The sequence below is a fragment of the Rhagoletis pomonella genome, unplaced genomic scaffold (assembly GCF_013731165.1).
Source record: "Rhagoletis pomonella isolate Grant_MI unplaced genomic scaffold, Rhpom_1.0 Rhpom_scaffold_00007, whole genome shotgun sequence".
NCBI classification, from domain to species: Eukaryota; Metazoa; Arthropoda; class Insecta; order Diptera; family Tephritidae; genus Rhagoletis; species Rhagoletis pomonella.
The window spans coordinates 26,234,084-26,248,782 of record NW_023458561.1 but is presented as its reverse complement, the minus strand read 5'-3'; the positions used below and the strand labels follow the sequence as shown (position 1 = coordinate 26,248,782).

Here is a 14,699-nt window from a genome sequence, read left to right as displayed (position 1 = left end):
ATAAGCGAAGGCCCTCAAACAGATGCGATACGATACACTGCGGTGCTTCATCTTTCTTATGGCAATCTTTATATTTCGAATACTTAAAATCCTATAACTACTATGGGGTAACAATTGATGAGTTGAATTATAAATTTCATTTCTTAACTCTACAATGAACTAGACATTCATTGTGCTTGCTGCGATACAATTTTTGGACGCATCGTATCGAACTGGTATACCGCATCTATTTGAGCACTCCAATAAACCGCATATCGTAAATTTTTATATCACATCAGTAGTATCGTATCTGTCGGAAGCCACCTTAACAGAGAAACCAAGAGAACGATTTTCAAAATGCTATTCTATTTGAGATTGTGCAATATATTTGTATTTATTTATTAATTAATTTTTTTAATTTTTATTTTGAAATACTTCCTTTTTCACACTCTTTGCATAACTTCTCATACAACAATACAATAAAAGTGTTGAATGTTTTTATAATAAATTTAACAAAATAAATAATTAAAACTGCCATAGTATTTAATAGCGAATATGATGATTAGGAAATCACCACAACAATAACAACAACAAAACACGCATAATTTTTAAATATCAGATCAAATGGCATACACGAATTCAAAAACGAAAAACTGTACTAAAAAACAAATGAAATTAAAGAAAACGAATTAACAATGTGAAAAACCGTAATAAAAGAAAAAGAAGAAGAAAAACAAAATTAATAAAAGCAAAATAAAACGAATATGAATAAGTAAGCAAACACTCAAAAAATTTTCCTCGTAGTGATATTGATTTTTTAGAAATTTCGTAACTGAATTGAAAAAGAAAATTTAAAACAAAAAATTACTAACCAACTAGTGGACGAAATTTCTTCAAAGGCAAACCGAAGGAATTTAGAAGAAGAATACACTGCCATTATAAGTTTTCTCCTTAACTATTATGTAATTATAGAACAAAATAAATTAGCGAAACAAATTTGCCAGAAAGATGAGTAAGTTTAAAATACCATAGATTTGTTTTTCTGTTAGTATGCCCAAAGTTATATAGGATCACAAACAAAGCACAAATAGAAGTTGTAGAAAAGAAGCAAAAAAAAACTTAAAAAATAAATGAAAAATTTAACAAATATTTAATTAAAAAGAAAATCGGCAAAGAAATTTAAATCACATACACACAAGCATTCATACATACGAAAATAGAATTTAGGTAGATATGTTTCTTGTTTGCAAAGAGCTCACACAGCACACATCTTCATTATTACACATGTACACACCAAAATTTTTGTTTTCCAGAGCCAAAAGCATTTCGAAATAAAAACTAGAGTCAAATGTAATAAATATTGTTAAAACTACTTAAACATTTAAAGTTTCATTTAATTAAACCGAAATCCTAAAATTCCAAGCTAATTTTTTATTTTTGTACACCCATTGAACGAACGATAATTATTGATGAAAATTTAAACACTAAAACCAAAAAAACATAACAAAATAAAGAAGGTACAGCAAAATGTATGTGAATGGTAAAACAAACTATGCACAAAACTATAATATATGTACACATACACATGTACTGCATACACAAATAAATAAATAAATAGCGCAAAGTGTCAAATATAAAACCCACAAAATGCAGCTAATCCAGTGAATAACGCTTAAAATAAACAGATGAATACATATTTTAAAGCAAAATCTAAAACCAAAACGTAGAAGTTTGAAGATCATTTTTAGAATTTACAAAGGTGTTGCAAAGTTAGTGCGAACACAACAACACTGAAGACGCGCTTTAAGTGCTAGACGCAGCAATTTAAAAAAAAAAATGTTTAAAGCAAATTTAAAATACTAAGTAAAATCATTGATTCCACAACAGACGGAGATGGGTACTCTATTTAGAGATCAAATAAAAAAATTTTTATTTTTTTATTTAATTGAAATGAAATGAAATGAATAGAAACCCAGATTGTTGAAGGTTCGCTTAACTGAGCAGCGCAAACGCTGAATTTTCTAATGCAAAACAGCAAAATGCACGTAAATAAATTTTCTCTTTCCTCTGTTTCATATGCCTTGGTTCTAACTCTATCAAAAAATTCGATACAAAAAAAACCCCCAAAAACAGTTTTTCGTACAAATAACTTTTCTTCAAAAATTACAATGATAATGAATTTTTCGCGAATCAAATTTTCTCAAAATAGTCTTTCAAAATAATGCAATATTCGGTTTTCTCAAAAAATTTTTTTCGAAAAAATATTTTCCCAAAAAAAAAATGTCTAAAATATTTTTAACCCTAAAATCTTAAATTATAAGACATATGTAGCTTAAAATTTTTTATTACGCAAATTTTTCTAAATCTAGTAAAATTTTATGATCAAAAAATTAATAATAATAACAGCTAAATAACAAGTAAATCGTAAAAGAATAAATTAAAAAGTTCCCTTATTTTGTTAATGATGCAATCATCAGAACTTTACACGGTTTTCGGACAGTGTCGGAGAGAATTAAGTTAGACTTGTGGTCTTAGGCGAAGTGTTACTTTAGATGTGCATTCATAGCTTTAGTTAGGCCGATCGTGAGATGTCCTGTAGTACTCGTGATATGGTGGCGTACAGCCTGGTTGAAAATTACGGTTTCTATATTAAACGGGCTACAAATAAGCGTGCGTATAGGCATTAAGGGCGCCATGAGTACACCAAGAGCTGTTCCTAATATTTTGTGGGATTTTCACCTCTGGGCTCAGCGATCAAAGAAAAATCAATGAAAGCGAGCTGTAGACTGTAATGTTACGGATTTTGGAACGAAAATCGGAGTTCCGGTCACCGATATTTGGTGTCATTGCGATACTATTTGCTTTTGGACTCTAATGATAAATTGATATCTGGAGTCTCTTTTGGAAGAAAGTGCATACATATATCGTTAGCTTTCGTACCAGGGCACAATGGAGAGATACAGACACTCTCTTGTTAAGTCGATAAAACTTTCTATAACGATGGCTCGAAGACTTAAAATTGACCTGCAGCTAGTTGGCAACTGGGTGGGTAACTTCAGATACTTTACTGGCTGAAGAAAGGGCGAACTGTGATTCTGATATAACTGATTAGGGGGCACATAACATGGGGACAATATACGGTCATCATAGGTATCATCCACGGCCCACTTTTGTATATCATACGTGAATGATGAGAATAGTACAGTACCATTTCTCTGCAGCTATTCGGTCTTCGCCAGAGCGAGATGGTATATTTTTGGCTCGAATTTATTGGGAATGGACGAGCCTCTAACATTCATAAAAGAAGCCGGAAAGTTTGCAGAGGAGTAAGTAAATCATCGGTTTCGGTAATACGCTGTTTATTAGATCAAAACCGAACGTTCGGTTCGGCTTCGGCCGAAATTAAAATTTAATTTCAAAGCCTATGAGCCAGTTCAGGTCTAAGTAAGTAGCCTATGAAATGTAATTTAGCTAAGAGCGAAAAAAATCATTAGATGCAGTTTGCAGACGGCAATTTCTGTCAGTTGTGAACCACCAGCACTAATACTAAGAGTAACGCGAGCAAAAAGCATGTTGCTGGAGCACAGGCGCCATAGTACCTATCTCCTTTTTTAAATGATCCGGTAAAGTAGGTCTTCAGTGTTGTAAAATAGAAAATTTTAAATGCTAAGAAAATATGTGGATACAATTTTTCGGAAAAAATATAAGTAAATGTTGAAAATTGCAAAATGCGCACATAAAAACAGCAATAAAGTAATACATACATAAAGTCATTACTGAAAAAGGCTTTTATGTATGCATAATAAAAATAATTACATAACAAATTAAGAAAAAACATTAAATTGAAGGCAGCATGCAAGCCCAAGCAAGCAAGGACGGCGATGCCGGTTCGGAGTCATACTTATGCCGAATTTCCACTAGGCATTGAAATGGCGAAAAATGTGTGCCATTTAAAAAATGGCCTGTGGAAACGAATTTAATGACAATTTTTCTGAACGTAAAGGAACAGGTATTTTTCAATGCCTAACTTTGACATTAAAACTTTTGCCATTTGATGCATAGTGGAAATCCGGCATAATTTTGAAAGGTTTTTTACTATTGTTTTTTTTTTTTTGATAATTTCGCATAGAACCTTTAGAGGCGAAACGAAAATACAAATCTAATTTTTTAATTTCTATTTCCTCTGCTATGCGTCCCCGCGCCAAAGCAATTTCTGCTACGCGCTTTATCTAAAGCCAAGCTGACTCGATGGTCAATGAAACACTACAATCTATATGTAACAAGCAAGCAAGAGAACTGTTCACGAAGCGATATCAGATAGACAATTTTCTATGTCACGCAATGGCGAAAATCATAAATTTGTAAAAAGAAGGCTAAGTGCTCTGGGGTTACTCTCGACTCTAAACTTTCCTGGAAAAGAGTTCTAGAGAGCGGAGAGGAAAAGTGTAAGGTCATAATTGAGGATAGACTGTGTGCGATGACCGCAGATAATTCTTTAGGTATTAGACCTTTTCTAACTTTAGCGCGCTGGGAGATGGTTAACACCAAATCCTATTTAATCAACCTGCAAAAGATGCAATAGCAAATATGTCTATATACAGCGGGAGTAATTTTCCCAACAGATGTGACTGGGAACTAAAAATCTTTCTAAACGACGACGAGATTCCTATATTCACAGATGGCTATAAACTGGACATTTGAACGGGAATTGGAACGGGAACGTGTTTGGCTGAATAACGTCTAATGCGATAAGCATTACGAGGACTCCTGCATTCTCTTCGACAACATATAGTCAATTAGGGTCCCGCGGAGCAATGGTATACCGGCAATAAGATAGCAGACGACTTGAGGAGATAGTTAGAATGATCAGCAATAGGTAGGATTAGGTTAGTTTAGGTATGTTGGCCAGCCACTGTGTCGCTTCGCAGAGACCATTAAGGTCCATAGCGTTATCAGATAAGCTTCGACCAAATGTTGAAGAACATCGCAGTCCTCTTGGCAAACTGAAACACCTTGTTATATCCGAAGGCGGTTTCCAGATTAGGTAGAAAACCTGCTCTCAGCAGGATAAGGGCAGAAAACTCGCAGACGATAGGCTTCACTGTCTACTCTTTCGTTCTGCATCTTCTGCAAATCCTATCGTTAGTAAGATCGAGTTCAAAGACGTGCGATGCCAGTAGGCAATATCCAGCTAGGACACCCAACAGTAGCCTAACGTCCTGCCTCTTGAGGGAAAGACGAAACTTCGTGGCTTCATGTGCCCCAGAGCTGCGCTGCACTACGCTACACTTTTAGAGGAAGCGCTGTGCGATGGTAGCTCCTTTATCGCAGCCTGACTGTCGATTTAGAGACTCACCTGCTTATAGGATTTCTCTGGTCTGAGCTCCACGTCCTGTCATGCCGATCATTGATAGCCAATATACACTTTCTATTCTTTTAAGAAATTTTTCCCACTCAAATGCCAAAAAATTGGAACAGTATCGGACGGACTATCGCCGTGAAGATCCAATGAGAAAGAGAAGGCCTCAATTTCAAAAGCCTCGCTTTTCAATATTTTTAGTAACTGTTTTAAAAACCTTTCGAACTAAAATGCTTTGAACCGACCTTTGCCGTAGCTCGAACTTTAGGAAAATTTGGGATTTATACGCGGAAATAAATTTCCTAAACAATAATTAAATAACAAGTCAATCCCTTTCACATTAACTAAAATAAAAAAAAAAAATACTCGCCCAATAACCGTCGTCGCACTTCTTAACACAATAAACATTCCCACATACACTAACCACGATTCACTTAACCGCTAACCCCACTCACCCATAAACTCACCTCCACACCTTCCAAATAATGCGTGAAAATATAAGAGTAGTTTTTGTAGACTCTAAGCGCCGGTAAACACATAAAAATATCGGAAGAAAATAAATACAAAAGAAAAGTAATAAAATTGTGAATTATAAAAATTAAGAAAAACAATTGAATTAAAAAAATATATATAGTACATACATACATAAAAAAAAATCTAACAAAGAATTGACATGAATCATAAATACATACATATTTAGTTCTGTCGCGGTATGAATGCAATCAGTTAAGTAAAGCAAATAAGTAAAAGTTGAATAGGGTTTAAAAGGAAAAAATATATAAAAATATTGAAAAAATAGAGATTTGAAATTATGTAAAAAACTGTGCAAAGGTTAAAAAATTATAAATTGTTAATGAAAAAAAGAAACTAAATTGGCAAATTGGAAAAAAATAAACATGCAAAGTCTAAAAATATTTAACAAATACAATAAGTTTATAAAATGATAAAATAATAGAAACATAATAATAATGATAAAAAATATAATGAAAATCATTTTTATTATCCACAAACAACATTACACTTTTCGAACAAAATAAAACACAGCAGCAAATCGCAAACACATACAGAAAATGAAATGCATACAGAAAATGAAATGAAACTAGTAAAACTAAATTCTGTAAAATGAAGACACTGCATTAGTTTATAAGCAAAAAGCGCAAAAAGTTAATGAAAGTGGATTAAAAGAAATCAACAAAAACTGCATCAAAAAAAACTAGCATATTATTGTAATTAAATACAAAAAAAAAATTGATCAATTAAATTGTTTTTATTAATTTTGTTGAGTCATTAATGGAAGGCATGCCGAAGTTATGAAAAAAAACGTAATAATAATAATAATAATAATAGTAAGCGTAGCAAAGCAGAAGTAGTAGCAAAAAGCAGATAAAGTTCAAGTTAAAGCAGCAAAACAAAACAAAAAAAAAAAAACTAAGAAAGAAAGTTAAGTGAAGCGTAAGAGAGAAATGATGAAAATAGTAATTTAATGAGATAAAAAACTAAATGGAAAAAGTTGTATTAATTTAGTTATAAGCATTATGATTACAAAGATTATTATTATGATTATCATTATTATTAAAAACACATTAAGAATGAATAATTTTCATTAATGAAATAAATAAAAATAAAGAATTAAAATAAAAATAAAAAAATTAAAATTTAACTGCATAAAATCGCATTCATAGGAATTGTGAATTAATAGCGGGCATTTTTGCAACAACAGCAACCACAATTCGCAGCAAAGCAACTACAGGTCGTCTTTGATCCACGTACTGCTAAGAAACCTCGCGAGGTCTTTTGGCTGAGTGCCATTTAGGTCGTGTGCTTCTAGGTACGGTGATCCTAATAAGCGAAGTCTGGTCCTGGTGAAGGCTGCACAGTGGCACATAATATGCATTGCTGTTTCCTATACTTCGCTGCACAACTTACAATGGTCAGTGTTAACATTTCCTATGTTTGAGAAGTGTTTCAGCAACAACATCCCTGCAAACCATTTTTTCGAAGTATTCTGCATTGTAAAGAAATTTTAAAGAATTCGTTAAGATTTAATTCGATTTTTTGCCGAATTTTCTAAAATGAAATAAATTACGCACAGTTCCATTCTTTTACGAAATTTCGGAAGAAAATCTGTGAAGCAACGAAAATAATGCTGCTATGTGAAGAATATCTTTCAGAATTTTTCCAGAAGTTTCTTTATTTTTCGTACAGAAATTTCTTTACGAGTTCGTGTCAATCACTTCATACAATTTTCTTTGAAAATTCGTAAAAGATCATTACAGAAATGAGATACTCCTAACGATTTCCTTAAGATTTCGGGAACTTTGGTTTGCAGGGAAAATAAATGCAAATGTTGTTTTTGCTCTAATGCTACTACTACCTGTTTGATATGCCTTGACTTTACTCATATAAGGGTAAAGGTGAAGGGGAATATAGAGATGAAGAAAATGATAAACGTAAAGGTAAAAGCAAAGATAAATATTAAGAAAAAGATGAGGATGAGGATACCGATAAAAGTAAAAATATAGAGGAAAAAAGATTAAAATAAAGGGAATTATAAAAAAAGGATATAGATAGAAACAGATCCTCAACCTCGGGACTATTTTGGGATTTTCGGTATTCTCGGCATTTATCGATATAATAATCGATGATTTTAACGATTTGGTTATCGATTTTATTGTCGGTATTGTTATAGATTTTGCTATCTATACTTTTACCGAATTCTTTATCGATAATTTTATAGGTTTTGTTATCGATACACATGATGTGACAGAACATCATATCCTATCACATCCCTTTACTCGTCGCTCGTCGTCACATGAAATCGCATCGCATCACATTGCATCGCATTAGCTGACATCACATCACATAGCATCTTATCTTATTATATGTAGATGGAGAAAAGGATAAAAGCAAATATATGAAAGATACAAAACAAAGATGAGGAGAAAGGTAAAGGTTTTAAACTACGCAGCACCAGTATGGTCGCCGGGGACTAGTAGGACGCAGTGGACGAAGCTACAGACAGTACAGAACACCGCACTCAGGACAGCGACTGGATGCCTCCTATTGTCGCCAGAACATCACCTCCACAACGAGGCACAAATACTCCCAATTAAGGAGCACAACATAATGCTCTGCAAGCAGTTTCTGATCGGGAGCCACAGAAGTGGCCACCCGAACAGACGGACGAAGTTCAGAGGTTCATCAAGCAGCCTCTGGCTCGTCAGCTTACCGACTGGCCCTGAACGGCATTCACAGGGAATCAGTCTCGAGTTATGTAGACTCTAGACCTGTGAATGCCGTTTTAGGCACACCACCACCGGACATAGACAAGACAACAATAGCCCAACTTCGCTCTGGCTACTGCAGCAGGTTAAACTCATACCTGAGTAGATTGAATGCGGATGTGCCAAATGAGTGTCCGGCATGCGGAGATGCCCCACATGACTCGAAACATCTCTTCACATGCCCGGAAAACCCGACAACCCTAACGGCTTTGTCCCTGTGGGCCGACCCGGTGGAGGCTGCACGCTTCCTAGGGCTGCCGTTAGTGGAACTTGACGACAACGACTAAGATATCAACCGATCTGGGCGGGGTTGTTGTAGCCACTACAACAACAACAACAACTAAGGTAAATTTAAACACTTTACTTTTTTAAGAACAATTGAGTATAAAGATAAAAATTAAGATAAAGGAAAACATAAATGTAATTAAATCTAGATAGAAAAAAGATAAAATATAACCTTAAGAAATGTATATGTACATACACATGTATTAATGTATGAATATTGGTTATGAGTAAAGCAAGATATGTAACCTAAGTTTCACTTCTCCAAGGTGGTCCAGGCGCACTGACTTTTTCTTTAAACGCACCAAAAAATGTGTATCCCTAAAACGCCATGCGCATGCTGGTTGGATCCTAAAAATTATACTTAGTCAAAGTTTCTCATTTCCCAAACAAGCAACAGGAGTTTTAAAAACCTTTAATTACGAACAATATTTAAGTACATACAGATAATTCGATATTTTGCTCTAAAACTATGAGAAATGTAAGTACACTTTGCAACAACAAACGGGCCTTTTACTCTCTATGTAAAAGTCTTTAATAGAAAAATTTGAAAAATGAGGTAAGAATATAATCATATAAAAGCAGCTAATCTCAATGCCTAAGTACATATATAAGTATTTGTGTATATTTTTGGTTGTAAAACATGGCAAGTAATGCGCGTAAGTAACGCTAAAGGCACTCTTTTGCTCATTTTTGTACTTTCTTCTTTTTAATCCAATCGGGCTTTTTCAAAAACTTTTTTTTGCCTGCTTGCTTATCTGTTTCCGTTTTGTTTTTTACTTTCTGCTCTTCAACGGCAATCGGTGAGTCTGGTGGTTTTGGTAGATTTCCAAGTGCTGCGTTGGTGCTAAAAAATTAAATAGATATACATAATATGTATGTCTTATTTGCATGCATTGTTTTTGAGTTATACATACTTCTTATGCTCAGTGACTTTTATGAGTAAAGGTGGTACTTCCACGCTTAGAGAATCTGTCAGAAGATCCCAAAAATGTTCACTACGATACTTCAAAGTATGCAGTCCACGCAGCGCGCGCGGTAAATGTAAATCATATAGTAAAGGTATGATCCTTCGGCGATTTTCATCTGCAAAATTTATGTAATAGGGAAAAAAGTTAAGAGTATACATTTGAAATCTAAATGCGCATATTTACTCAATTGCAGCGATTGCACATTATTGAAAAAGAAGCAGCTTTCAAAATCTTTGCTAAAATGCTGGGTTATAATCAATAATACATATTTGCAGCGCTCTTCCATTAGCTCCGTAACAGCATCGTGAAAGAAGGTGCCACCGAGCAAATCACGATTCTTAAAGACAAGCTGCAATAGCAGATAGTTTTTATTACAATTTACCAAGTTTTTTTTTACTGTTTTCCCCTATTTTACTTGCCTCAAAGTTAAATTCGGTATATTTTTCCAATTTTTGTTGCATTTCATTAGCGTAATGCTGATCAGGCTCCGCGTATAGCACGAAAGCATCGTATTTTGTCAGCGGCAAGCCTCTGCGTAAGCGTGCTGCATCTTGACGTGTCAACGGATTTATTTCATCAACGAACGTCTCAGTGTGGAGCTCTTTTGGGGGCAAGGAAACAGATGAAGCTGCTTGCCTAGGTGGGTCAGGTGTTGGCGTAGGTATTCGTGCTCTAGCATTATTCGCATTTGCTAAAACCTCAACACGTTCAATTAAAGATTCCAAATTTGGAGGGCTTGGCGGACGACTTGATGGTGGACTTAGTGAGGAACTTGAGCCGCCATCAGTGTTTGCATCGTTATCCGTGCCATTGTTGTCGTCATCCTCATCTGTTTCATTATCATGGTCATAGTTCCTATTGTTAGCTTCTTCATTTCCAGCAATTGTAATATTTTCATCGTTTGCACCACCTGTTGCATTCGTATATAATCTTTTAATCTCGTACAAGCGAGCGTCTTTAACTAAATGCAATGATAAAAAAGCTTGTAAAAACTGTAATGTCGTCACACTGGTACTAAATTTTTGACTTTACTTACTCAGGAAATTAAAAATATCATCGCTCACATCCCAACGATCTATTTTGGATAAAAAATGCAGTAAATGAAAACAAGTGGCTTCGCTTGCATTCCGTTGACACCATTGGCTAAGCACCGTCTGCATGGGGTCATCCGAGTTTGTATTGCAAAAGTTACGTATTTTTGCCATCTCAGCTATGCCACGCCAATCGCGATCGTGTCCTGCATGCCTTAAAATTTTCCGAGCGTTTAGCATTTCTGAGAGTTTAATGCGTGTCTCAGAACTCAGCTCAGTAAGAGGAGTCTCGGTAAGCAGACGTGCTTCCTCACTACAGTTGAATGCCGGCACATTCATGGAAAAAGGAAACGCGTTATCCGCACTAGTGTCCAGCACCATGGTTAGAAACTATCAAGAATATGGGCCAGGAATCGAAGGTATACAGAATACGCCGTCCACGTTGGCAGATGGAAACTGTTATTCAAATTAGCACCTTCGATCATTGTAACTTTTGAGCAAATAAGTTTTACCTGCTTCTAAATCCTCGCCGACCGCAACGGTATTCCAGCTGTTTGCGCTTTTTGGTAAAGTGTTTTACTGTAGCATTTATCCGACAGGTAGTTGGTGAAAACGACAAGTTTTGTGATCATTCGGATTTTACGCTCTAATGATTTTCCGATTTTATTAGCAAAATTAAATTATGGGAACCAGTTGCAATACAAAAGCATTGATTATGTTCAAAAATAAGTACTGCATATGGCAAAATAAATGCGAATTTTAGACCGAAAAGTAAATTCGATAATTTGCCGGCACCAATGTTGCCAACGCCAGTTATGTATATGGGGGAATTTCCTTCAAACGACCCATTGTTTTGACGTTTTTCCCCTTTGTAGATCTAACGTTTGCATTAATAATTATGGCTGCATTTCTTTATTCATTCTGTATGTTTGGAATAAACTTTTTTTGTTTATTAATTCTTTAGAACGTTCCTGAAACGTTGAAGAATATTTCCAACGCATTCTGTTTATTCCGGCTGTGAAATGGGATTATCCGGAATGTAAAGAAACGCAGCCTATATGTTAAAGATATAGAAAATTAACTAATAACGATTCCACCTTTCCTGCTGGCGCGAATAAGATTTTAAGTTTGTTTTCTACCAATTAATGCATAGGATTGGTAGCACAGATAATTTATCAGAGGGACTACAATAGTAGTTGTGTTTGTTTACCCATTTCCAGTAAAATCCAGTAAAAATTTTGACGAATTTTAATTTTTTTGGCGTTTTCGTACGCAAAAACTTGCAAGGTAGGGTAAATTGAGACAGCGAAAATGACAGCTGAAGTTATAGGTTTTTACTGGATACATTTTTACTTGTAACAATTTGCCAGTACGAAAAACAGCTGATCACATGTTGCTGGATGCAATTTAAACTAATGAGGAAACTGTTTGAGGTTTTTCATTGTTGAAATTGACAAAATAAACCTAATTAAAAATAAAATATGTTGATTTATTAGGAATTCGCTGCGAACAAACAACCCATTTATCAGCTGTGTATGAAACTTGCAAATTATTGCTGGATTTGCGTTCGCGTACTTTTTTGGATAATTGTTCTATTTGAGCGCATTCTTAGAAATTAAGTTACTGGAGAGTTGCAGGCAAATTACAGGATAATTTGTAAACAGACACGACTAAGAATTTAAACCACATCCGTAGAAATATTTCAAAACACATTTTCTACTATTACCCGCTAGGTGGCAGCACAAGGTTTCAGCTGGTATACAAACCAATACGAACGTTGCCATCACTTTGCGCATTTGCCGCCGATCGGTGAAGAGGTTTTAAACAACGCATGATGCATATCCGAAAGCCCCTTTTGCAATTAATTAAATAACACGCCTTTGATACAAGGATGTGTACATACATGAGCTCAAATCGATAGTATCCCTTGCGGCGAATTCAGCTTCCGGTACTGATCACAAAATTACAATCAGTTTTGTTGCTCGCATTTCAAATTTTCGCTAGTAAAGAGTTAATCACCGAAAAAAACAATACATATATTATATTTTTGTATCACCGCGCTAAGATATTTAATCTTTATCTTGAGTAAAACTAAAAAATTACAGTCAGAACCGTGTGGATAAGCTGACTATCTTTCCGGAAGTGCTCCAAAGAATGTATTTATATCCGTTGATGAGCTCAAGTCAAGGAAAAACTAGCTGTAACACAATATCAGGAATATCTTAAAAAAAAACTACTCCCCAAATGCATTTAATAAAAAAGTAATGAAATTGTAGAAGGCCAGAATCGTAAGAATCAGCCAGCAGATACTTATGCAAGCACACAATAAAAAAGGTTATACATACTTGTGCTATTCTTGTCGTTATTAGTTATAAGTTAGGGTAAGCAGTCTCATTTCAAAAACTTGACTCAAAATATATGGTGTCTAGAGGCTTCTTTAATCGTGTCTACGTACAGGCAGACCAGCAATATGATTTTGGCTTACATTCCGCTTTAAATTCTTTTTAAGAAACTTTAATTTGGACAAAATTTGTGTACAATAAACAGCTCTGTCGGATATACGTAACTGAAGCGACGGCATATTTTTATCTGGCGAAGGAATGGCGTTCCAGCAATATTCCCTAAAACTCTGAGCAAGAACAGTCACTCTTGTTATGTTAGGTTCAGTTAAGTTGAAATGGCTGCTGAACTTTGAGGAAGACAGCACACCTAGGCACAGTCAGGGGACCATTGTGATACTACATGGATCCAAAACGCCTGCTCCTTATTAAACCAGTCCGCGAAGTCTACGATCCTAAGCAATGACATATCGCCTCTATTGAAAGTGAGAATATCTCCTGATCTCCTTATGTATGTTCAATTTAGACCACGTAAACTTCATTGTATTGCAGATTTCAGCGCGTTCCCATTTAGTACCAGCTTTTCCAATAAAAAGTTGCCTCAGTAAGAGCTTACATGAAGCGAGTGGCACACCTTCCAGGCAGCTGAAGATCATCGGCCTACACATTTTCTGGTTTGTCACTGTGCTACGGTACCCAAGCTTTCCTCTCCGCTTTTTGAATTTCATAGTACTTGATTAGAGTTCGTCGCCATACCGCTAAAGGCATGGACGCATTTTTTTGAAAGGTTGTATGAGAATCGAATTATAATTCGTATTAATCATTTGGCCAAGTAATTAATTTATGTGTTTCTAATTATATTTTTTCGCACGCGCACTTTTAATTAATGTACTTAATGTATAAAATCAATTGTATTCAAATACAGTATTTTTCTCCCAGTGTGTGTGCATTTCTGTGTTTTCATTCATGAAAATCAATATACTTACTATAATTATAAAAATTTTCGTTGCGTTCTGGAAAACAATCGATTGCATTGTTTGCTTCCAACTTATATTTGTGTATATGAATCATAATTGGAGTGGCGTTTTTCGTTGAGTTTGCATTTTATATTGTCTTTATTCGTTTTCTTAAAATAGTACATTATTTATGAATATGTAAACGTATATATATATAACTCTTAATTGATTCATAAAGCACTTTATGGCTTACTAACATGTTTGGCATATTCAAACAGTTCATTTAACAGTTAAAATAGTCATTGTAAAGACACAGATTTGTGCAACTAGGTTTGCTGTGTTTCATAAATTCAAATATCAGATATGTATGCAAGTATTACAATAAGTTGATTGGTGAATGGCGATGCAAGTATATATGTATGTAAGCATGAATGAGCATATTTGTGAACGTAAAAGCAGAAATGCAAAAGTTACCAAGGAATAATGTAGTGAGCACTG

General features: G+C 34.8%; 1 protein-coding gene across 2 annotated transcripts; it reads right to left on the bottom strand.

The window, feature by feature from the left end:
* Positions 1-9,282: 9,282 nt before the first annotated feature.
* LOC118742501 lies at positions 9,283-11,787 on the bottom strand. Of its 2 annotated transcripts, none has more exons than XM_036474623.1 (6): positions 11,419-11,787; positions 10,912-11,362; positions 10,295-10,857; positions 10,059-10,224; positions 9,822-9,990; positions 9,283-9,751 (listed from the first exon to the last, which is right to left on the bottom strand). In XM_036474623.1, the coding sequence occupies exons 2-6, from the start codon at positions 11,285-11,287 to the stop codon at positions 9,592-9,594; spliced, it is 1,434 nt and encodes a 477-aa protein (XP_036330516.1). In that variant the 5' UTR covers positions 11,288-11,362; positions 11,419-11,787; the 3' UTR covers positions 9,283-9,591. The 2 variants fall into 2 exon arrangements, with proteins under 2 accessions (XP_036330516.1, XP_036330517.1); XM_036474624.1 differs by having other exon boundaries at positions 10,295-10,836; positions 11,419-11,785.
* Positions 11,788-14,699: the final 2,912 nt, after the last annotated feature.

Bases quoted from the DNA above. Each gene is read 5' to 3' on its own strand.
- LOC118742501 (XM_036474623.1), bottom strand. From the start codon at position 11,287: ATGGTGCTGGACACTAGTGCGGATAACGCGTTTCCTTTTTCCATGAAT. The intron at 10,225-10,294 runs GCAAGTAAAATA...CTGCTATTGCAG, and splicing joins ATACCGAATTTAACTTTGAG to CTTGTCTTTAAGAATCGTGA. The intron at 9,752-9,821 runs GTATGTATAACT...TTAATTTTTTAG, and splicing joins AAAGTCACTGAGCATAAGAA to CACCAACGCAGCACTTGGAA.